The 24,564-nt window shown below is 42.0% G+C and overlaps 1 protein-coding gene across 3 annotated transcripts in view; it reads left to right on the forward strand.

The window, feature by feature from the left end:
* Positions 1–1,211: 1,211 nt before the first annotated feature.
* Positions 1,212–24,564, forward strand: part of CPVL (carboxypeptidase vitellogenic like) — a 97,547-nt gene continuing 74,194 nt past the window's right edge. Inside the window, exons 1-4 of one of the 3 annotated variants that reach the window (XM_073333608.2) lie at positions 1,212–1,332; positions 6,229–6,566; positions 16,489–16,695; positions 17,985–18,103. In XM_073333608.2, coding sequence (XP_073189709.1) covers positions 16,506–16,695; positions 17,985–18,103 — 309 coding nt within the window. In that variant the 5' untranslated portion in view covers positions 1,212–1,332; positions 6,229–6,566; positions 16,489–16,505. Of the gene's footprint in view, positions 1,333–1,365; positions 1,468–1,502; positions 1,609–6,228; positions 6,567–16,488; positions 16,696–17,984; positions 18,104–24,564 lie in introns of those variants that run through there. The other 2 variants (XM_073333606.1, XM_073333607.1) reach the window with 2 other exon arrangements.

A 24,564-nucleotide genomic window follows, 5' to 3' on the forward strand; every position in this document is an offset into this window, starting at 1 on the left:
CAGGGTGATAAGAACTCTTTGCTCCCCTCCCCTGAGGATCTTGCTGCCAGAGACAATGCAGACTGAGGACTTTGCTGTGAGAGCCATTGCAGAGGAGCTCATAGTGCGAGACGACACACAGGACAACAACAGAACTTTTCTGAGGCATCACCCACCCATCACCTTAATAAAGCTGAATCACTAAACTGGGTTAGGTGTTGGTGCCAGACAAGCAGTTTCTTGGATGGAGACAGACCTTTAAAAAGACACTTGGTTTACTGCAACTCACTGATTCCCAACCACAGGTGGGTTTGTTGGATGGGTGAAGTGTGTTGTCAAGGGAGTATTACCTGTGGGCATTCTCACTGGCAGGAGGGAAGGGAGTTGCCAAAGTTACTGAGAGAGGGGGGTTAATTTTACTTTTTATTTTCATATATATTCTATTGCTGTGTTTTCTCAAGTTTATAAAGATTTCCTTGTGTGAGCCTCAGACACAAGTCTTGGAGCCTTTGAGAGTGGGGGAAGTTCTGCCTGTTAAGAGCACCCAGGAAGAGATTGTTTAGTTTTCTCAGGTTTCTGAGTGATAAGTGGATGGATTATTTGCCAAGAGGTGCTCTAGAGCTATTGAATGTGGCCCTTTTTGCTTCCATTAATCACTTGCCAGAAGGGTTACATTTGTTCAAGTGAAACATCACAAAATATTTATTTTGTATTTCAGAAGTGCTAGCTCTCAACTGCTGTGAGCTCCTGCTCACATGTATGTCACTGTAAGCAAAGTGACTAAATTAGAGTGAAACTAATGAAGACGTTTTTATATTTCAAGTTGGGGGAAACAGAAAGGTAAACAGATTAAGTGTTAAAGTAAGCTTGAATTTAATTGTTTTTTCATTTGCAATAATATTGGTCTTATTGTGAGCACAAAGTTGTGGTAAAAAAAAACACGATATGATTTTTAACTGGTCTTTGAAAATCTACATATTTGGGGACATATCAGCTGTTCAGTTCTTTCCAGTGCGGTTCCTTTAAGAAGTAAAAAGGGGAAGTGACCGGTTCCTGGCAAAGCAGTGCATGAAGAGTTGGCATAACTCTTCAACCACCAGGATGAAAACAGATGGGCCTCCATTTTCCTATGGAGTAGCAAAACACAAACATGTTGTGCAGCGCAGAACGGCTCCCCTTGCATTGCACGTTTCCCCCCCTCCCAGCTCCCAAGGCACTCAGCAGAATTACAGCCCCAAATAAAATGGGGGGCAAATACACAGATGCGTTTACAACGTTTGTGACCCTGCCTGTTTGCTATAGGACCCTGCGGCCCTGCTGCTCCCTGCTGGATGCGACCTGCAAGAGCAGGGGGTAGGTTGGGGTCATCTGTTTAAAGCGGGTGCTGGCTGCTACCTTCTTGCCTCCCCTCCCTCAGGGTGTTGCTCGGGCTGTGATTGGCGGAGACTGTCCGCGGGGTTTCTCCCCCCCACAGCCGGCAGGGGACTGGTGAGTGCTGCGGCGGGTGGGAGCGGGGGGCGCTGCCTGGCCTCTTGCCGGCCGGCTCTGCACGCCGGGAGCCGGGAAGGGAGCAGCGGCGTTCACCCCCTTCTTGCGGGGGGTTGGCTGGTGGATGGATTTGCCGCTCCCGTGAGCATTGCAGGGGCCCGCAGCCTGCCACAGCCCGGGGCTGCTGGAGGGGGTCGGGTTATTGAGCCGGCGAGGGTGCAGCAGGAGCGGCGGAGGCGTGTTGGGGAGAATGCAGCAGCAGGGTGGGCGCCAGAGGGCTGGTGGCGTTGCAGTACTGGGGGGGGGGGGTGCAGAAGAGGGGGAGTTTGCAGAGAGAGAAGTGGGGAGGGTCTGGGGGAGAGGGGGACAGGCTGGGGAAGGAAGGAAGGAAGGAGAAGGCGGCAGGTAGCTTTGCCTACCAGAGGGATTTCTAGTGACCAGGAGAACTGGAGGAAGGAACTTTGTTTGTGAACAGTCGTGTGAGTCTTACTCTACATGCAACTGAAAGAAGCCAGCAATGTAGCCTATGTACTCCAGTAGCCCGGCATGGGTTAAAGGAGCAGCGTAGAGGGTGAGGCATTGCTTAGGCCAGTAAACCCTGAACCCTGTGTACTCAAGTACATACCCTACAGGGCGCTCTACTCAGCCTTTCCTGTCTACAGCTGTGGTGTGTCCCACTGTCCCCCTGCGGCTGGAGCCTTGCCCTGTGGAAGGAAAAGACTCCAGCAGTGAGGAAAGGCCCCAGTGGCGGGGAAGCAGCTGTCAAAGACTTCTGCCAGACTTCTCCCTGCCATTGGAGCTCTTCCCTGTTGCAGAGAAAGGCTCTGTCTGTGGGGAAAGGTTGGTGCTAAGCTTTTCCCACTCCACTGTCTCCCGCCTTTCAGAGCCTTTCACTGACGTGTAGCGACCCCTGGCAGTGTGGGCACAGCCCGCTTTTCACTGCGGCGAGTGGCTGCGCATACCCTACACGCTGCTGAAGGAAGGGCTGTTGAAACAGGTGGGCTGCTTCACATGAGTTAGCTAAGCAACAGACGCCAGGGTGTTTTTCCCAGCTGTCTACTTGTATATCAGAAATCAGGAGAGGGGAAACTCTTGTTTGGGGGGAGGGATAGCTCAGTGGTTTGAGCATTGGCCTGCTAAACCCAGGGTTGTGAGTTCAATCCTTGAGGGGGCCCATTTAGGGATCTGGGGCAAAAATTTGGGATTGGTCCTGCTTTGAGCAGGGGGTTGGACTAGATGACCTCCTGAGGTCCCTTCCAACCCTGATAGTCTATGATTCTACTGTAGACATAGCCTTATGGTGCCATAGGTGAAAGGATGACCTTGTGACTAAACTCGTGTAGCCAGGCTAAGGAGATCTATTCCTGACTCTGCCCAGCTACCCTTTGTGACCTTGGGCAAGTCCCTTTGTCTTTTACAGAGTGAGATAGTAAGGATTATTGATTCTTAAACACACAGATTTCTGAGGGCTTTTTTTCTCCATTGCAGCTGGACCCATTACTCTTTGAGTAGCAGAGTAGCAGAAGGGTGGCCTGACATGGCTGGCCTGATGTTAGGTGGTTGCTGAGGTACACAGGCTCTTGGCAGTCTCCTGTTAACTTCAGCAGCTCAGTTGGGGACAAAATGCTACTTCTTACAGAGCTGTCTGGGGCATCAGGACAGACCCTGAAATAGACATCCTTTGTGTTCAGGGACATACACGTCACCATATATTTGTCACAATAATATGAGAGTTCCTAGAATTCTGCATAGGAATGCAGAGCTCCTCTGGTCAGCTACTCCAAGATTGAGCCTAAACCCTGCATGAAGATGCAGAATAAGTTACTACTCATGCTGATAGGTGGTTCTTGTTAGCTCTGACCAGGCTAAAAAAGGATCAGCTTGTCTTTATGGGGCAGAGAGGATAGTTGTTCAGAAAGCACTTCAAACAGTTAAAGTGGGGAGGAAGACTTAGGCTGAGGTTTATATTCTGATGCCTGTTCCTTACAATGCCCCTCCTGGAGTTTGGTTTTTAGTATAGACTATATACACTCTCTGTATACACTGTTCAGAGCAAGGGAGGAACTGTACTTCCCACATCAAAAGGCCATTGTAAAGATCAGTATGCACCAATGCCTTGAACATGTATAGCTTTTAAAAGACCTTTTTAAGGATTCCAGCCCCTGTTAGTCTAGGGTGCCTTGACCAACACTGGAGGTCCAGTAGAGAAGTTGCCAGGCTTTTCTGAGCCTTGTGATGATATTTTGACTTCAGCTATTACAGAAGACTGCAGTAGGAGAGATGTGGATGAGGGAAGAGAGCGATTATGCCAGAAGCTCACAGAAGAGAGCACTGTGGGGAGGCAGCCTCAAAATGTGAATACTATTCCAAACAATCAGATGTTTTTCCGAGTCTCCAACTGTGACACTTTTTGGGGTTACCTGACAGGTCTGGAATGAATCACTACCACCTGCTTACAATGTGAGAGCCTTGTCTGTGCCCACCAGAGGAAACCTTCCCATTCTAATGGGTTGCTGACAACTTGAGTGCTCCAATTTGGGCTCTACGGACCCCTCTGATTTTACCTAAAACCATTTAGAAATCAATAAAAAGAAAAGGAGTACTTGTGGCACCTTAGAGACTAACCAATTTATTTGAGCATAAGCTTTCGTGAGCTACAGCTCACTTCATCGGATCCGATGAAGTGAGCTGTAGCTCACGAAAGCTTATGCTCAAATAAATTGGTTAGTCTCTAAGGTGCCACAAGTACTCCTTTTCTTTTTGCGAATACAGACTAACACGGCTGTTACTCTGAAACCTGTTAGAAATCAATGCAATTTGTGTGTAGCTGGAGCCGAAGTTTACTACATTCCTCCAAAACTCTGAGTGACTTAAATGAAGCAGCTAATTAGTAAACAAGTAGAATGATGTTTGTGGGGCAGGAGAGAGATTTACAGGAAAGAAAAAAAAGTTATTTCACAGCCATGAAGGAGTAATTATAAACAGTGTATAAGGACTACTGACCGACCACCAGAGGGCAAACCACTCCTATATTCTCTCTAACATTAGCGTTAGATGCATCGGAATGCCTAATACCTTAGTCATAACTAGAGCTGTGCAAATAACTGACTGATCTGATAGCATTTCTAAAAAGTTTCTGTTTCAGGTTGACCTGAACTGAATGTGGGGTGTGTGTTGTGTTTGTGTTGTTTTTTTTTTTTTTTTAATTTTCAGCTAATTGAAAAGTTAGAAGAAAATTTGTTTCAGCTTAAACAAAACATTTTGCTTGACAAATGAAATGTTTCTTTTTGATTTTTGGCTATTTAAAACTGTTTTTTAGGATAAAAGCACAATGCTCTATTCACAAAAGGCTTAGGCACCTCTGGCATGCACAAAACCAAGGTAGGAGTGCCATCTGGTATGTGGGAGAATCCGGTGTGAAACCCTGCCCAGGAGCAAGAGTTTGGATCCAGGTTTCTCCTCTTTCTGGTGAGGCCATATGGCTCTTGGTCTATAGGCAATGGCTCTTGGTCTTTCCTGTTGAAGTTGTTCCACTTGTGTAAATATTTATCGGACCAGGGACTGGAACCTGGGTGTCCTGGCAGTGGGTCCCATAACCACCAGGCTATAAAGACATTCTCTTTCACACACTCTTCCTCACCCACAATGAACTTCAACAGGAGAGACTGAGAGAGACCCACCCCCAGAACACTCTATAGCCAAGTGATAAGGACACTCACCTGGGATGAGAAGGGAGAAAACCTGGATTCCAGTCCTCACTCCAGAGCGGATTTCAAATCTGGGTCTCCAACATCCCAGGTTACTGAGTTCCCTAACTACAGTGTGGGGGGCACCACTATTATCACCTCCTCCTTGGTATTGTGAATCTAGCCCCAAAAAATGGTTCAGTTAAAATGAACTCCCAGTTAGACATTTCCTACATTTTTTTCCCTTTTGCTTTGAAATAATCAAAATTGACATGCATTTGTGAAATGTTTCAATCAATGCACTTTTCAGCGAAAAAAAACTTTGGCTGAAATTTTTTCCCCAGCACTAGTCATAACCTCTCTCCTTCATATATGTATGACCTTTGCATGAGTTCAAAAAATTTAACTGTGTGAAAAGCTTGAATGGGTAATAAGCCATTTTGGTGCCAGAGGGACAGAAAGAAATTGTGATAAACATTTTATTAATGATCTTAATTTTAAAAAGTGTATGAATTTCTTAACGTTTTTCCATTTAAAATAAAAAAACAAAAAACATCCTGCATATTTAGCCTTCAGAGTAAATGTAACATTGAGGCCAAACCAATTGTATCTAGTCAAAGTTATAGGGGTGTGTACCTAAATATAAAACCTATAATGGAACCTTATTGCAAACTTATGTATAGATTCGCTATTGTGCCTCAGTATTATGTACTCCACTAAGAGTAATTGTCAGATACACAACATTTAGAGATGAACGTGAATGTAGCCAATTGTGATCAAAGCATCATTATGAAGTCCTATATCTGCTGAGACAAGTGGCCAGTGACCTGATCTTTCCACAAAGATACGGTGACATGAAGCGTTGTGCCAACATTCCTGGCTGATGTGGCAATGACATTCCTCTGTCGTGATGTTTTATTACTATACCAATGTTGCAGCCAAATGTTTCTTAAGGAGAAAAATCCAGAATTTGATGTAAAAAGGTCATTTAAAACTATCCGAAGAAGAATCTATCTAGCTATTTTAAAAAAAAAAATAAAACAAATGTGTGGTTGATAAACTTTTTCTTGTTCAGGAGTTTAGAGAAGCATCTGATCTAGAAGGTCTTCCTCCTTGAGACAGAGAGCATCTGAGAAGCTTATGAACCTACTGGATTGCAGGCCTGCCAGCAGCTGAAGCCCATTCCATCGGAGTTATTGCTGTTCTGTGGGCGTAAGCATTCTCTGTGGAACTGTGCCAGCAGCTTATCTGGTTATTGCTTAACCAGTTTCCTTGCAATTATTGCTGTACTATGAAGAAAAGTTTTGAAGGCTGTGATTAACAAGTAGCTCCACCCGGTTTTTGTGGGTACTGTGAATAAATTCCTACTTGTTGGTGCTTGTAAAGCAAGAATTGGAGTAATCATTTTAACAGGTAAGAACTTATTTTTAATATCCTTCATTGTCAGTTTTGGGTGAGCTATTTATATGCTGTGCACTTAACCCAAGACTAACCAGGAAGTGTTGAAATATGTCACTCATTCTTTTTAATGATTTTTATGAATAATGCAGCTGAAGATAAAAATCTCAGTGGTGTGGTTCTATCTATTCATGAATTTTTGGCTGCTGTGACTGAGTAACTTATTCAACAACATTTTTTTGGCTCCATGTGTGTTTTGATATTTGCTACTAAGAGCGATTTATTTCACTACTTGCTAAAGGGGTCATGAGTCTTTGCCAAACAAAATGGGAATGCTGTACCATTCTGAAGTATTGTACAGAAACAGATTCCTTTGTTAACTTGTAATGGTTTAAAATAATTCTACTTTGCAAATTTAGCTTCACTGCAATTGAGATGCACGTGGACTGTCATGTTAAAGCTGTTTCACAGAGCAAAGGACTATGTCTAGGAATGTTTTGCAATAGAGGACTTTATAATATATTCACCCTTTTCCATTGCAATTAATCTAGAGTAACATTTGTGTCCATCACATTTACTTAATTTATAACCAAATCCAGGTTTTTTTAAACTCTGGACTCCAAAGGTCAATGATGTACAATAGAGAAACCGTTTGAGACTTGTTTAAGAATTAGATTGAGCATCAAGCATGATCTAGTTATCATGCATACATTGAAACATGGCATTTTGGCTGTCTGCTTGTATTAGTGGTAGTGTAGTAACACTTTCCTAGCCTGCCCAGAAGTAAAAAAACAACATGTGTATATTTAGTACACTCAATCTCAAAGTGAAAGGCTTTCAAATTAAATGACACTCCAGTTCTTTATACTTTTTTTTTTTTTTTTGCTTTTAGTATTTATTGAAAACATGCACTGTTCATATTTGGTTTCTTACTATAACTGCTTTAGTGTATTACATAATCCTGGGGTAAATAGTAAGGACTTCCATCAGTCTCAATGCACTCCAAACATTCAGCTTTTCTTTAACTATTTATATAGGAAGTTTTAACAAGTTTACAAATCCTTGTCATGTAAATATCAGAAACAAAACTCTCATTACAACAGTTCTCTTTTGTTTAAAGAGACATTACACAGAAATACAGTCATCAGATCTTTGTATTTAACAGTGTCTTATGATATTACAGAATGAGCATTATTACAACACCTTTGTTAAGTGAAATCTCTATACACACATAACAGGCCAGATATGGCTGTCAGATGTTAATATTAAGAAAAAAAATTGGACAGGCATGCTGGTGGGTTTGTTGTTTTTTGGCAGATGAACGTACTTTTTCTGAGTATTGAATGAAAGGTAACCAAATGTCTAAGCATCTATCTGTCCTCTGTTTTGCTGGTACGTAACTGATGTCTTAATCTTTCTGTAACTACAACTTTTTTTTTTTTTTTTTTTTTTTTTGAACCAATAGCCAAGCAGCTACTAGCAGATGAGAGATTAATTCATTTTCTTTTGCATGATCATTTTCACTAGGAAGCCCCAGGAGGATTATCAAAGGGTCGTTTGGTAATAAATATCCAACAATTTATGCTTTTGCTTACGGATTGCTTCCCAATATTCTGTTGTGGCTGGACATGTCCACTATATATGCATAAAGTCTTCTTTCACCACAATTTCTTAAACATTTTTCCACATTCAATATCTCTCTATTTTTTTTAATCTGTCTGGTGTGAGGTACCATTGAACCGGTATCTTAAAGAATTTTTCTTTTATTGTACTACAGACTGAGGTTGCTGGTCCTCTTTTCCAGATCAATCCCCATTCTTATAATGTAATTTTTGTATCTGCATCCTTTTCCCAGTGTATGATATAGAGACACTTTTTGGGGGGCGGGGGGGAGGAAAGCTGTCTGCAAAGATTCATATAAATGAGTTTTGTTTCCTAATTGTCCAGATGCGATCACTTCTTCTGATCTTAGCTTTCTGTGCAAAAGAGGTTTCTAGAAAGTTGAGAGAGACAGTGCCTGATTTGAAAGTACTGGTACGATGGGAGAGTGGGCCAGTTCAAATTAGTTTTGATCTCTAAATAAGTTAGAAAAGTTTCTTTACTCAATAGCTGGCCAACTGTGTGTATTCCATGGGTCTCCCCATCTTTGAAGATCTCTGGTTTGTGATTTTGGTTAAAATCTGGATTATTTGCAATGGGTGTCATTGGTGAACTAAACAATCAGCTTTAACATGAGGTAGGTACTTTATCTTTACAGATTAGGAAAGAGAACTATGGGGTAAATGAATTACTTATGGTCATCCAGAAAGTATGTGATGCAGCTTTGACTAGAGCCCATACTGCTGCCGCCTCCTAGTCATGTGCCACAAAACCATCCTTCCCTTAAATGATTAATAGTGTGTTTGCCCCAGTGAACATCCATGATGGGAGTTTGAATTCTTTATCGCCTCTGAGAAGTAACTTGGAGATTGCTTTAAAGTGCTATAAAACTCCATATATTATATTGTTATATTGTATTCCAGTTCAGTTTTATAAACTGAACTCTATAATTTAGAACTCTGCCTATAAATGAACAGAACAGCATTAAAGCAGTGGTCATAAATTGATTCCAGTGGAACATGTTTCTCCATTTTTTTTCATTGTGAAGTATCCATTCTGAGCAGATTTTTCACTAGAAGGTTAAATAATGAATATCCATTTACATGATAAACCAAAGGCTGTTTTATCCAGATTGTGGCTGGGAAGGTAGTATAAAATCTCAAGATCTCTAAATCAATTGCTTGCAAGAATTCTGCAGTTGCTTTCAGTTATTCACTGAAGCGTGATTTTAGTGTTAATGAAAAGTGCTAGACTGACTTAGTGGTAGCTCTAATTTGAGACATTGTCCAGCTCAGAAAAATGAAAGTGAATCAGTCACCCCAGTTCTATGCCACTTGCCTTCAAGACACTCCTCTTTAATTCCGACTGCTATATATCTACATTCCTCTACTGTATCTCGTTCAAATCACTACACCTTACCCAGATTTCTCTCCTGACCCCTCTCTCTGCCCACTTCTGACTTGTGAGAGTCCTTTGACATTTATGCTGTACAACTGGAACTTCCTCATTCTCTACTTCCTCACAGAATTTATAAAGATCCACCTATTCCACTCTGTTGATAATGAACTTGCCATTCTCTGTCTATATACAGTAATAAGTAGAACCACCTTGTGCTTTTAAGAAGTGGAATATGGACTCTGTTAATTGTTTGGTATAGTTCTCCTATTCATGACAGAGCACCATGCACCCTTGCAGCACTTAATGTGTGTCATTCTTAGCTTCAGACTTAATGGTGTAGAACTTCTGTCATCAAGAAGAAAAAAGGCCTATATAGGGCAACTGCATCAGTTTCCTATATTGTGGTTTACTTTCCAGCAAGGGCTCCAAAGCAGCAATAGCATTTCAAGGAAGGCACCTGCACTTCATTGAATATCCACAGCAAAGGAACTGAAAGGCACTTCTGAAACTCCATTAATTGATCCTCCTAAAATGCTGACCTAGCGACACCATTGCTGAGATTTAGAAACTGAAGTCCTCTTTATTCCGAGAACATGAATAGGAGCAGTGCAAGCATCTCAACCCTGTTTTGCAGAGACCACTTCTGTAGTTAAGAAGGAGCACTTAGGTTGAAAATATTGGGGGATGAGGATGATTTTTCAAAAAAGCCTTATTGAGCTGAGAGTAATGTCAAATCAGAGCGAAGGGAGGAATAATGGATTAGCTTTCCTTTCCTCATAAACCTGCCTGCCTCTGTAGGTACAATTGGGCTGGCATTGCAGCATATTCATACAGAAATAAGATGGTTGGGGGGAAGAGGCAGAAAATAACTACAGAATTGACTCTTCTGCACTACTTAAAATCCTAGATGTAGTTTGTGGGATTGGAGTGGTAGGTGAGGAGGTTGATTCCATAGATCCACTGCTGGGGGAAAAAGTGTTAAAATTCCTAGGGTCAGATTCTGCCACTCGGTCATAGTGAGTAGCATCTTGCTCTGCAAACAGCTCCTTGCAGTCAGTCAGTGGGACTGCACATGTAGTAATGCAGCAGCAGTTCTATGCATTGTAAAAGTGGCAAAATCTTGGTCCTTAGTTGGGAAGTATATTTAGAGCCAAAAGGAAAACCTTTTTCGTTCAATTAAATTATAAAGTACAAAATTTACTTTTTTATCCCAAGGTGCAAAAACGGAAACTGATCATGGGAAAACTGACCTTCTTGCCGATTTCTGACATGACTTCTCTGGAAGCAGCACCTCCATACTGCCAGATGGAGGATGCTGACTCTTTTTCTCCTGTTTTTCCTAAACCCTGTTGTCTCTTTGTCCTCCATCTTCATTCACTCCATTTCCCTTTGCGATGACATGACTTCATTCTTCTAAATTTGTGGCTTCTTTTTGCAAACCAGGAAGATACACTATTATACACAATTATTTAAGCAATTATGTAGTTTAATATACATTTATTATGTTAGAAAATGGTGCATGATGAATTTCTTTGATTGTTTAACTTGTAATTTGTGTAAACTTTATTTGGATGGAAATTCAAAGTCAGTCAAAAATGCACAAACAGAATTCAAATATTTATTAATAAAAGTATCTTAAATATGCTGCATACATAAACTTTTTTTTCTTATCAAAACATGTTTTTCTTTTAAAACTGGTTTATTAAAATAAGGAAAGTATGATCTGTAGTTTAGTGAATTGAACTGATTGTTTCTGGTCAATCTGTCCATCTTTCTTAGTTTTTTATTATAGATAGGAAGAGGAAAACAAGCTTTCCTGCTTTTCAACTTCCAGTTGTCTCTTAACTTTGAATGAACTAATCACTGAACTGAGTTAGCTGAATAAACTGAAATGAAGAAAATGTTTTCTGTACCTGCAGAAGAGGCTACTGCTGTCAAAAGCTGGTTTAGCATCTGAACGAATTCTACTTCCAGGTGCTAAGCCAGTGATTGCCGCCGGTTCAGTGATTTGCCCTTCTTTAAAACTTGGCAGCAAACATACTGATTAATATTTTTGTACTTAATTAAAATGTTGTTAATAGATTAAAAGACACTTAGACCTCAACATAAACTGTCAATTTCAAATTTAATTTTAAATAGGTTTTTTGAAGTGTACTTAATTTAAATGAAAAATTCCAGTTTTAATAAAAAATCTGATTTAAAAAATAAATTGTTTTGTTTTCCCCCTTGCCTTGCCCGAGCCTTTTCTTCTCTAGACTACATGTTCCAGTTCTTTCAATCTTTTCTCATAGGTCTTGTTTTCTAAACTTCTTATCATTTTTGTTACCGTCCTCTGAACTTTCTCCAATTTGTTCACATCTTTCTTAAAGTATGATGCCCAAAACTGGACACAGTACTCCAGCTGAGCCTCACCAGTGCTGAATAGAGTGGAAAAATATGACTCTTGTTAATACATCTGAGTGACATTTGCCTTTTTTTGCAACAGCATCACACTGTTGTCTCATTCAGTTAGTGGTTTCTATAGCCCACCAGATTTATTTATTTATTTTATTTTTGTAGTACAGCTGCCTAGTCTGCAATTTCAGATTTTGTATTTGTGTATTTGATTTTTTTTCCTTCCTAAGTGTAGTAGTTCAGTACTTTGCACTTGTCTGGATTAAATTTCGTCTTCTTGATAACAGAGAATTCCTCTGAAATCATCAAGATAATTTTGAATTCTACTCCCGTCCTCCATGTTTAGAAAATGTGTTGGCTATTGTATTAATTAACATGTTGAAAACACTACGTAACGTCCAGTATACTCAGGTGGTAGTAGTATAGTAACTTATTAGCTGTCATGTTTGGTAGACAAACCTCATTTTCCCAGTGTAGAAAAGATGTCTGAGTCTTCAAACAGCCTGAAACAATAGCTATAACAGGGGGGCAAACCTGAGGGCTGCATCTGGGTATGGAAATTGTATGGCAGGTCATGAATGCCTGATGGGAAAGGGGGACTCTATGGGGTGTAGTATGGGGGTGGGGGGCTCTATAAGGAATGTTACTGAGGAGGGGCTTATGGGGGGGCTCTACAGGGGGAGGTACTGGGGACTCCTAGGTGCCCTGCCGGCGGTGACACCAAGGTGGCCGTACCAGGCACCACCACAGGCTGAGGCACCCTAGCTGGGACAGGTGTAGCCCCTGGGTGGTTTCGAGGGTGGGGCCATAGAAGACCAGGAGGGGATTGGGTGGGCTGCTGTGTAGGGGTGGGGTTCCGATCCCGGAAACAGCGCAGTGAAGTCGCACCTGCATAGTGTGGTGCTGTGTGCCGGCAGATGGTGCTCATCGAGGGAATTGTGAGTCGGGGGCGGGGGAGCACCGGGCGGGTGGAGCGGGAGCTCGAGGGTCGGATAAAATACTTGCAGTGAATTGCTCTGCTTTGAAGAATTTGGCCTCTAATAAATTTGTTCCATCAAAGTAACTCAACATACTTCTAGATGGATTTGTCACTGAAAAGCTAATCTTTTTACTGAACACTTTAATTTTTTTAAACACATTTGAAAAGAACATCAGTTTATAAAGAGCTGGAATTAGGTTAGCTACTTAAACATCAATGTGAGCTGTTACCTCATCTTTATTTTTGACATCACTAGCTTCCTATAGTGATGTTAAAGTAGCCGATTTGGATCCTAGAAACTACTTGTCTCATGTATTCTGTTGTCCCAAGGTAGCACTTACTGAGACTCCTCTGTCAAAAACAGCTTGCTGGTTGTTGATATAAATCCACACCACACACATGCAAATAGTTAAAAGATAATGGCAAAGGTCTCGTATGGAGATGGCAAAGTCCTCCTATATTGCTTTTTGTAGTAGCCCAATAGACTAGGGTTACCTCCTTTCTAATTACTGGTAACTGGATTCCCGAAGCCCCACACCCTGTCCTGCCTCTTCCTCAGCCCTGCCCCTGCTCCACCGCTTCCCCAAGGCCTTGTCCACGTCTCTTGCTTCTCCCCCGGGCCACCTTGCAAGTAGGAGGTAGCCCTGTCTGAGCAGGGGCTGGCATGGGTTAATGACCTGGCATCTCCCTATGCCCTGTGGTAACTGGGCTTTTTGCTTCCGGTGCCATTTAGGGTTGCCAGGTCCCCAAAACCAGACACCCGGCAACCCTAAAAGGCAACCTAAACACAGAAGCCAAAAAACAGACCCGTCTGGGTAAAACCTGGACAGGTGGCAACCCTACAGTAGACTAGCAGTGGCTTGCTAAATGGGACTGATAGGGTGTATAGACCTCACACTGGTGATGCCCTGGGTGCAGGGCTAGTTCCAGACCTGTCAGTCATGTGTGGGAGGAGAAGGCCTTTAAAAGGGAAGAAACGCCAGTCAGCTGGGGGGAAAGGAGCAGAAGTGCCTTTCTGGGGAGACACCTGGAGCCCAGAGTTGGGAGCCCTTCACTCCAACCCTACAGAGAGTGCAGAGAACTCCCAGGGTAAGCTAGAGAGATTTATGAAGGCCTGCAAAGGGCCAGGGGCCCTTACAAGTTGCAAGGAGCTGGGGCCTGGGCTGAAGACACCCAGTGTAAATAACTGGGTGTAGTCAGATTTCCCCACCTGGGTGAGAAACCCCAGGGGGCCCTTTTATGGCACTATTTGCATGAGTAAGTGCAGTTGTATAACTGTGTTGAGCCCTTCCAGGCTCCTCTTGATCAGTGCCCAGACAGTGTCCAGTTAGCGTTAGCTTGACGACTAAATCCCCTCACATGTAAAATGTCTATCTGGCATTCTCTTTCAAAAACAGAGCTGCATTATCACAGGGGGTCAGCAAGAGCACCGCAACCACTGGAAGTAGCTTGGGTAGGAGGACATGGTACCCTTTGGCACTTCAAAAGTAGACTTGGTTATCCTGAGAGCTTGATGGATGCTGGAAGCTTTCTCGATCACAGGCATTTTTAAATGCTTCTTTTCCGTAGAGTGGAGTGCAGTTAATGTGAAACCAATTGTAAGATATACTACTGACTTTTTGTCCTTGTATAATGGATTTTCAGTAGGATCCATGAACTTTTTTCACATGGGGGAAAATTTGAAGTGTGCTTAAATGTTCTTAAATTCTGAGGACTTCCTGTATGTTACGATTAGTGGGGCCTTTTTATTAGCATCTGCCTTGCAGGAAGGTCTCAAGAACATTGAAGTACATGTACTTAAATATATTATGGTCTTTAAATGAATGACTTAAAATAGTGAAGAAAAACTTGAATTGAAGCAGCTACAAAAATCCAAGCAAAAGCATCAGTTTTCTTCTGCAGTGATTTTCTCTAGGGTTAAAACTGGAAAGAAGGGTAAGAGGAAGCATTCTGAGGTCATTCTGTTCTTAGCAGAGATGTGTGTGACAGTAAAGGTTCATTTGTCATAAATCTGCAATACAAGAAAATCAATTTAGAGCTAGGGTAAACTTCTTTTGCATTAGAGAGCAGTTCTGTTGCTGCATGATCTCTGAACACAACTGGAATTATCATTGATTTACTTTGGTCTCTTAAGCCTTGTCTATATTTACAGAGGGCCTGTGTAAGGAAGCAGTATCTCTTGCGATTTTAAACTGCTGCTTCTAACATGGCTCCAGCCCCAATGTGGAAGGGGACCTAAATGTAACAGCTTGTGTAAATATTTATATCTTTACATGTATATTAACTTTTCAGTAAAACTGAGACAGAGGGCTGAAATGTTTGCACTTCTTTATGTTTTGTTTCTTATGTAATGTCTCTTTTTTAATTCCAAGGGATACTCTGTGTGTGTGTGGGGGGGGGGGGGGGCTGTAACCTGTTGTAATTGGGCTCCTGAGGTACACTACATGCTTGTAAGAGAGTTGGTATCTCTACTTAATCTTTTTAGATGTACCACTGCCTTGGTTTCCCCTTTGTATATAACAGCGTGCTGCAAATCTTAGTAACATATAAGATCTTCCTTCTGGGTCTTCAAATACCATTCAAAATGGCCTCCACCCTTTACATAGGAGAAAGCAGGGTTTCTCAAGTCTCAGTCCTGGGGCCCATCCCTTAATGAGAGAGTTCCAGGCAGCTGGTTCACTGCTCAGCTACAAGGGTTCACACTATCGCCAGGATGTCCGTGGCTTGCTTACTATTTTCTTGCCCCAGCCCTGTTTGGGCTCACTCTGTTTTATTGGACCCTCAGAGAGCTCATGCAGCTCTTTTTTTCCTTTTTGGTCACAGGGATTTAGTCCTTGGCCCATCCTCTCTTCAGCTATTTCCCTGGGCTCTGCCATGAGGAAAGTAACAGCTCTACCCCAGGCTTCCGCAGGGAGAGGCTTTCAAGCAGCCCCTGCTTCTCACACAGGCCCTCTCTCAGACTGGGCAACTGGGATTGACTTTTATTGTCTGCTTTCTGTGTTGGTGTTTTGTTCCTTGTTTTTGTGGGTTTTGTACTTACAACCATTGAAGGAGAAACAATATTGAATGCTGTACATAGGACTTGTATGTAGGTTGTTTTTAAAATGCAAACATCACATTTTTAACTCTGATGTGGGTGTGGGCCTGAGCCAATATCCCAGAGGGAAACCACTCCAAAGTTCAAGATACTAAAGAGCAAGACTTGTACTCTGTAGTTTGGGCCGCTCTCTGGTTTAAGAATAATATTACTGAGGTGGGATCTTGCCTCTTAAGAATATTTGTGAAAGCTTTCCAGGTCCCCTTCAGTAGTGCAAGTTGTCTGCTTTGTGCTTGTAAGACAGCAGCAACTCTACACTTCTGCTTTATTGCTGTGGAAGTGAGAACAACTTAAAGAAGTGAAAGTGCTTTGTTCTGCGTTAGATATTAGATAATGGGTGCCTACAGGATTCCTAATAGTGTGTTAAGATGGCGATAAAACTATGACACGAGAAACCATTAAGCAAAACACAGTGATTGCAGCAGCAAGTTCCTTTTTGTATCTGACTTGTGGTATGCTTTCTTTTCTAGAGGAATTAAATGACCAAATGTGGAAGGCGACTGTTCTGCTGACTTTGCTGACCCTGAGTGTGACCTTCGAGCTAGGTCGTGCTCATAAACAATGGAGTGCCTTTCGCAGCATGTTTAGAAGGATCAAGTGTTCCACACCATCAAAAGGAGACCCAGGGCACCCACTCTTCCTTACCCCTTATATTGAAAGTGGGAGAACTGAGGAAGGTAAGAAGAAGTTTACAAACTACCTGCCTAGAAAACCTACCTCTTTCTAAACTTTCTGTAGAACCTTACTAACTTGCACCTAATGATTGGGAACAGCTGTCGATTACTGAAGCTTGGAAGCTATAGGGTATGTCTACACAGAGACAAATAGACCTGTGGCTGGCCCAGGTCAGCTGACTTAGGTTCCGGGGCTGAAAAATTGCTGCATAGATGTTTGGGCTTGGGTTGGCGCCTGAAATCTCTGAGGATGGAGGGTCCCAGAGCTCAGGATACAGCCTGAACCTGAATTTCTACACAGCAAATTTTAGCCCGGCAGCCCGAGCCCAAGTCAGCTGACCTGCGGGGCTTTTATCCCCATGTAGACATTGAACTGTTCGCTTGGCAAGTGCAGATTTAGTTAGCTGTGATGCTACATAAAATACTACTAAACATAATGTAAAATAGTCTTTTAAAAGTAATGAGGTATTAGAAACTTGAGGCCTAACTATAGCCCTCTGCTGTGGAAGTGCCTTGAGAAGTACGGAGATAAAAGAATAAGAATTTTGATGAGTAAAATCTCACTAGTTAATACGCAATCTCATTTTAACACCTCTAAAATTGTTCACTTAGATTGGTACAAATGTGACAAACGACATGGATGTAGGAGGTGACTAAGCTGGTTCAGATGTTGCATCTCATACAAGAAAAGTTGCATCCGAGAGAGGGCCTGATTGATGAGAGAAACTCCATTGCTTTTCTTGTATCTGTTTTACTCGTTGATTTTTAGTAAGGGGATCAGTGTTCTTCCTCTTCCCCTGATTGTTGTACGTGTGTGTTTGTAGTAAATGTAGAATTGAGATATATGTAAATTCTAAATTGAGGCTTATCTCTAGACCTGGCACACAGAATCTGAATCATCCCAGCCTTTGGAAAGTTTCAGTTTGGAACTTTGCATCTTAGAATCCCGCTAATATCCTTAACGCTGAGGGAAAGGGAGGCATTTCTGTATTCAGGCTGTGGAAATTTTGAGAACCAGAAGTGCTCTTGGATGTTGCCTCCCATTCACAATTGAGGTCTTCAGAGTGATGAATTCCCATTCCACATCCCGTGGAGAAAGGGTAGGCTCCAGGAAGTATGGCTTCTTGAGGGGTGGTATTTGCTATGGGAGGGGAGTGGATAGTGGGCTGTTTTTTTCTGGTCAGTAAGGGATCTGTATGTCCTTGGGTTTATTCCTTGTAATGACAGACATGTTAACCTGAATACCATTCTCTTTATTAATGCTTGTTTTTGAATCTTTTTGGTCTCTCTAGGAAGGCAGTTAAGTTTGGTTGGCCCTCTCCAGGGAGTAAATGTGAAGAGTTACTCTGGCTATCTCACAGTGAACAAGACTCACAACAGCAATCTCTTCTTCTGGTTCTTCCCTGCTGAGGTAAACGTACTACTGAGATGAAATACTCCTGTGCCATTTAAACAACAAAACAGCCCTCTTCCCCCCATACTTATGGCATTGCTTAGTGTATTTACAACAGAAAGCTGACATTACAGGATAGCAGTACTTTACCTTGAAAGCTAGGCATAACACAAGCCAAACATAAACTTCTATTTAATAAGGGTGAACATTTATTTAATGGTAGCCAGACAACACAATAAATTCCTCTTGAAATGATTGCTTGTACTTTACCTCCTTCTTTTCCTCCAGCCACAGCATTCTAGTTGGCTGCAGGTTGGCTTGAAATGGTTGTAGACTGACTTGAAGTCCAAAATTGATCCCAGATCTGTGTGTGTGTGTGTGTGTGTGGTATCTATCAAACTTGTGCAAACTTGCTGTAATGTAGGGAAACTGCGTCTAGAGGGGGTTTCCTAATTAAAGCAACTTTATAGAAACCGGCAACAGATTGAAGTGAGGTTGAAATGGTTATCACTTTTGTTATTGCTAATTAATTTTTTGTATCTTTACCCACACTGTACTATTCTCTTCCTTGTCCTTGATCTCGCTAGCCTTCTTGTTTGTGACCTTATGTCTCCTGTATAGATTGGACTTTTGTCAATCTGTTCCTTAGCTGAGAATTATTCCAAGCTCTAATTATGCCCATTTCATCATGTATAGGATAGAAAGCTTGTCATTGTAACTTTGTTCTCTTAAAAATAAATCTTGGATGACCTTTTTTTTTTTTTTATGGGGAAAATAACTTTCTAATCTTGGCCTTCAGTATTAACTATTAGATTGCAGGGGGATTCATCTAATATTCTGAAATTACTAGAGAATATAGGGGAAGCTGTATTGAAATATAGTATTGAACCTTAGAGAGCTGATATTTTCCAAACTGTTAGCAAAATGAATCCCTTGAGAGGATGGATGACGTGTGCAATCTCCAACAGGTGTATATGGTTTATTTACTAAACTCCCCCCCCGCCCAAACCTAAAATCAACTAGCCCAGCTTTATATTATTTTTTTGCTCTGAGAGGATACTGATGTGCTGTACCAGCTTGTATGATGGAGTTTTAATTTTTAAATCATGCCCGTATCTAAAGGGGGAAGTGGCATTGAGACATATGGCAAGGCGATGTCACCAAGATTAGTTCCGTATCTCAGAGCATGGACTTGTGATAGTTAATAGTGATTGTATGGATTTGACTGACTTCAGAAAGTTTGCTTATCCAGACTTTTGTCACTGTTGAAAATAAGTTAGTGTCTACAACTACTTAGTCTTCTATTTTAGATAGCTATTTATTTGTCTACAAAAACAACAAGGAGTCTGGTGGCACCTTAAAGACTAACAGATTTATTTGGGCATAAGCTTTCATGGGTTAAAAAAACACTTCTTCAGATGCAAATCTTTACATTTATTTGTCTAATCACTCTGCTCCATGCATTGATGTAACTGACTACTCTGACTCGTGCATACTATGTTTGGCCTTGTGCATTTTGGCTGTTTTGCTGTAGCTTCCCTTGTTGTGCTACAAAGCTGGGTGTTCACAAAATTAATATCTAGCTGTTTTGACTTTTTCAGGTGGCTGATGAGACATCTGGTCTCTTTCTCAAGAACTTATGTAAATAAAACTTACTTAGAGAGTTATACTCCTTAGGTTCAGGTTTGCCAAGTAGTGTATGTTAGGATCTTTCCTGGCCCCGAAAAAGCATTGTTAAGAGGGTGAGGTATCGGAGGATTGTCCTGTTGAAACAAGAAAAACATTCTGCTACAGGGGATGTGGAAGAACTGAAGAAAAAATTCACAGAATAGTTGACTTCACTAAAGTTAGGAAAAGTGGTATCTAAATGCTTTGCCTTACATATTTACGAACTTTGCTTTTCAGGGTGTAACCTGTTCTCTTCCCATCCCCAAATTCAAAATATTCAGCAAACTATTCTTCCTTTAGCATTTCCCTTTCTCTTATCTTTCTCCACCCTTTACTTAATTTCATTTCTTGCTGTGCCAACCAATAGTCCCTGTTCTGTTGTTGGACCTCACTGAGACTTAAACACCTGCCAGTTTTCCTCACCCGTTGGGTATTTAGTAAGCAATTAAATGGGCCAGTTATGCCAACACCTCTAAAATGCCTAATATCCCACCGTGAAAGAGTAATATATGAAGTGTGGAAAGAATGTTATGTCTCAAAATTACTAAACCATCATTCAAGTCTTGTAAGGCTTCTCACTACCTCCAAGAGAAACCTCTTTCCTAAAGAGGTAACCTAGAACATGGCTGGAAAAAGCTGAAAAGTTTATGCTTGGATCAGCAGCTAGTAACATGAGGGGTATTTGGTCTAAAGCAAGCCAATTAATCTTAAATTGGTAAATTTTGCTTTCTGGTTTGTTTGTTTGTTTGGTTTTTTTTTTTGGACATATGATGCTTCAAAAGGATGTGGGGGAGGTGCAAAGAGACTCTGGAATAGAATGGGCTGCACCTCAGGGAACGGATGGCCAGGATCCCCTGGGGGACTAACTTGAAGGGGAAAGGAGTCCAGGAGAGCTGGCTGTATTTCAAGGAATCCCTGTTGAGGTTACAGGGACAAACCATCCCGATGAGTCGAAAGAATAGTAAATATGGCAGGCGACCAACTTGGCTTAATGGTGAAATCCTAGCGGATCTTAAACATAAAAAAGAAGCTTACAAGAAGTGGAAGGTTGGACATATGACCAGGGAAGAGTATAAAAATATTGCTCGGGCATGTAGGAATGTTATCAGGAGGGCCAAATCGCACCTGGAGCTGCAGCTAGCCAGAGATGTCAAGAGTAACAAGAAGGGTTTCTTCAGGTATGTAGGCAACAAGAAGAAAGCCAAGGAATGTGTGGGCCCCTTACTGAATGAGGGAGGCAACCTAGTGACAGAGGATGTGGAAAAAGCTAATGTACTCAATGCTTTTTTTGCCTCTGTTTTCACTAACAAGGTCAGCTCCCAGACTGCTGCGCTGGGCATCACAAAATGCGGAAGAGATGGCCAGCCCTCTGTGGAGATAGAGGCGGTTAGGGACTATTTAGAAAAGCTGGACGTGCACAAGTCCATGGGGCCGGACGAGTTGCATCCGAGAGTGCTGAAGGAATTGGCGGCTGTGATTGCAGAGCCACTGGCCATTATCTTTGAAAACTCGTGGCGAACCGGGGAAGTCCCGGATGACTGGAAAAAGGCTAATGTAGTGCCAATCTTTAAAAAAGGGAAGAAGGAAGATCCTGGGAACTACAGGCCAGTCAGCCTCACCTCAGTCCCTGGAAAAATCATGGAGCAGGTCCTCAAAGAATCAATCCTGAAGCACTTGCATGAGAGGAAAGTGATCAGGAACAGCCAGCATGGATTCACCAAGGGAAGGTCATGCCTGACTAATCTAATCGCCTTTTATGATGAGATTACTGGTTCTGTGGATGAAGGGAAAGCAGTGGATGTATTGTTTCTTGACTTTAGCAAAGCTTTTGACACGGTCTCCCATAGTATTCTTGTCAGCAAGTTAAGGAAGTATGGGCTGGATGAATGCACCATAAGGTGGGTAGAAAGCTGGCTAAATTGTCGGGCTCAACGGGTAGTGATCAATGGCTCCATGTCTAGTTGGCAGCCGGTATCAAGTGGAGTGCCCCAGGGGTCGGTCCTGGGGCCGGTTTTATTCAATATCTTCATAAATGATCTGGAGGATGGTGTGGATTGCACTCTCAGCAAATTTGCGGATGATACTAAACTGGGAGGAGTGGTAGATACGCTGGAGGGGAGGGATAGGATACAGAAGGACCTAGACCAATTGGAAGATTGGGCCAAAAGGAATCTGATGAGGTTCAATAAGGATAAGTGCAGGGTCCTGCACTTAGGACGGAAGAACCCAATGCACAGCTACAGACTAGGGACCGAATGGCTAGGCAGCAGTTCTGCAGAAAAGGACCTAGGGGTGACAGTGGACGAGAAGCTGGATATGAGTCAGCAGTGTGCCCTTGTTGCCAAGAAGGCCAATGGCATTTTGGGATGTATAAGTAGGGGCATAGCGAGCAGATCGAGGGACGTGATCGTTCCCCTCTATTCGACATTGGTGAGGCCTCATCTGGAGTACTGTGTGCAGTTTTGGGCCCCACACTTCAAGAAGGATGTGGATAAATTGGAGAGAGTCCAGCGAAGGGCAACAAAAATGATTAGGGGACTGGAACACATGAGTTATGAGGAGAGGCTGAGGGAGCTGGGATTGTTTAGCCTGCAGAAGAGAAGAATGAGGGGGGATTTGATAGCTGCTTTCAACTACCTGAAAGGGGGTTCCAAAGAGGATGGCTCTAGACTGTTCTCAATGGTAGCAGATGACAGAACGAGGAGTAATGGTCTCAAGTTGCAGTGGGGGAGGTTTAGATTGGATATTAGGAAAAACTTTTTCACTAAGAGGGTGGTGAAACACTGGAATGCGTTACCTAGGGAGGTGGTAGAATCTCCTTCCTTAGAGGTTTTTAAGGTCAGGCTTGACAAAGCCCTGGCTGGGATGATTTAACTGGGAATTGGTCCTGCTTTGAGCAGGGGGTTGGACTAGATGACCTTCTGGGGTCCCTTCCAACCCTGATATTCTATGATTCTGATTCCTGTGAAAGAATGTTCCAGCATCTATTGTTGCACAATCAACACCCACCCAGTGGGTGAAATCCTGACCCAGTTGGAGTTAATGGGAGTTTTGACATGGTCTTTAGTAGGACCAAGAATTTGCCCCAAGTCTTCAGGGAAACCGTCTTTTCCCAGACTAATTTTCTGATTTTAGAGGCACTGTCCATTTATACAAACCAGGGGCCAAATCCTCAGATGATGTAAATTTGAAATGCTCCACTGACTGCAATGGCATGAAGACAATTTATAGCTGCTGAGGATTGGGCCTGGATGTCTATAAAATGGGGCCTTAAGAAGCTCTGAAAAGAGTTACCAGAAAGAGAGTTCTGTATAATACAAGAAAAATGGCTTGTAGGTCATCAGCAGGCCCCTGTCAGGATGGATTTCAGAAAACAGTACAAATAATAAAATCTCAGAAAAGTGAAGTTAAATGGAGATAAAGTTGAGGCCATCAGGGCGACAAGTCCCATTGCATCATGGTTTTTTAAGCCTTATTAATAAGAGTTAACTTCTGAATATCTTAGGGAAAGAGAACTTTGCTCTTTGAATAACAATAGACAACTGCTAAGAAGGATGTGCTCTAACAATATTAACTTGTAAAATGGCTTTAAAATCCACTAATCCTGGGTGCTGTTGTGACACCCCACTGTTGCTACATTGAATACTCTTGTTAAATAACCTGCCATGTTCCCGATCCTCCTATTTGGATAGCATTATTTATATAGAATTGACTTGAGAAGGAGTCTCTAACGGAGGGTTGCTACTTAAAACTGGAGAAACCAGTCAACGGTTCTTTATATCTGTTACTCAAAAGAAGCATTTTAGTGCTGCAGAGTGAAAGAAAAATGTACTAAGTAGGTTTTATTTAAACCATCTAGAGTTAAACTTCTTAAACCTTTTTTGCTTTCAGCAAATTAAAAAAATGGCCTGTAGGGGGCACCAGAAGAATTCAGTGAACAGCTGCCACAGAAGTCCAACTGAATATGTACTCATTAATATCATCAGTAGCTGTCCTTAAATGATGTTTCTTCTGTTGGTAGAAGACACTTTATTAAAAGAGATTAGTGTATTTGGCACTTCATAGTGTGTTTCTAGGTTCTTCTGGCCTTCTTGATAAAGAAATGGTAGATTTAGGCACTTTTGAATATTTTTTGCCCTGGGTCCCATTTTCCAAAGAGGCACCTTTGAAGTCAGTGCCACTTAGGCTCCTAGGTTTGTCACTTTTGAAAATGGGGCTTAGACACTTTTGAAAATTTTGTTCTTAATGCTGGAGTTCTGGTGAAATCAAGAAAACTTTTTCAGAAATCCTATTCCTATTAAATTGCGATGGTCTGCTGTAAACCATCATGACCTTATGATACCTTCTGTTTTGAAAGTTTTTGCCTAAAGGGGGAAAAAAATTTAAAACCCTGGTGAAAATAGCTTAAACGTTTCCCTGCAGTACTGTGAGCCCAAATATTCTGCTAGTGTGAATAAAATGAAATCCGCTAGGAAAAGTTAAGTGAAACTAACAATGAGCATTTTTCAGTTCTCATCACCTGCTCCTCTGTGCCATACAATTGACTATTCTTTTCTTATTGTTATCTTATGCTCCCCTTGTCTTGATCTGTTGTCTTACACTTGGATTTTAAGCCCTTTGAGGCAGGGACTGACTTTTTGTTGTGTTTGTACATGGAGGCCCTGATCAATGAATAGAGCCACTAGGTAGGATTGCAGAGCAAATCATGAATAATGATAACTACTCTTAATTCTCTCCCCCCCCCAACTCCATGTTTTTCTGCAACCCACTATGTCCTGGCTACTTATCAAGTCTCCATTTCTTCCACCTGC

This window comes from Lepidochelys kempii, chromosome 2, assembly GCF_965140285.1.
Source record: "Lepidochelys kempii isolate rLepKem1 chromosome 2, rLepKem1.hap1, whole genome shotgun sequence".
Lineage (NCBI taxonomy): Eukaryota > Metazoa > Chordata > Testudines > Cheloniidae > Lepidochelys > Lepidochelys kempii.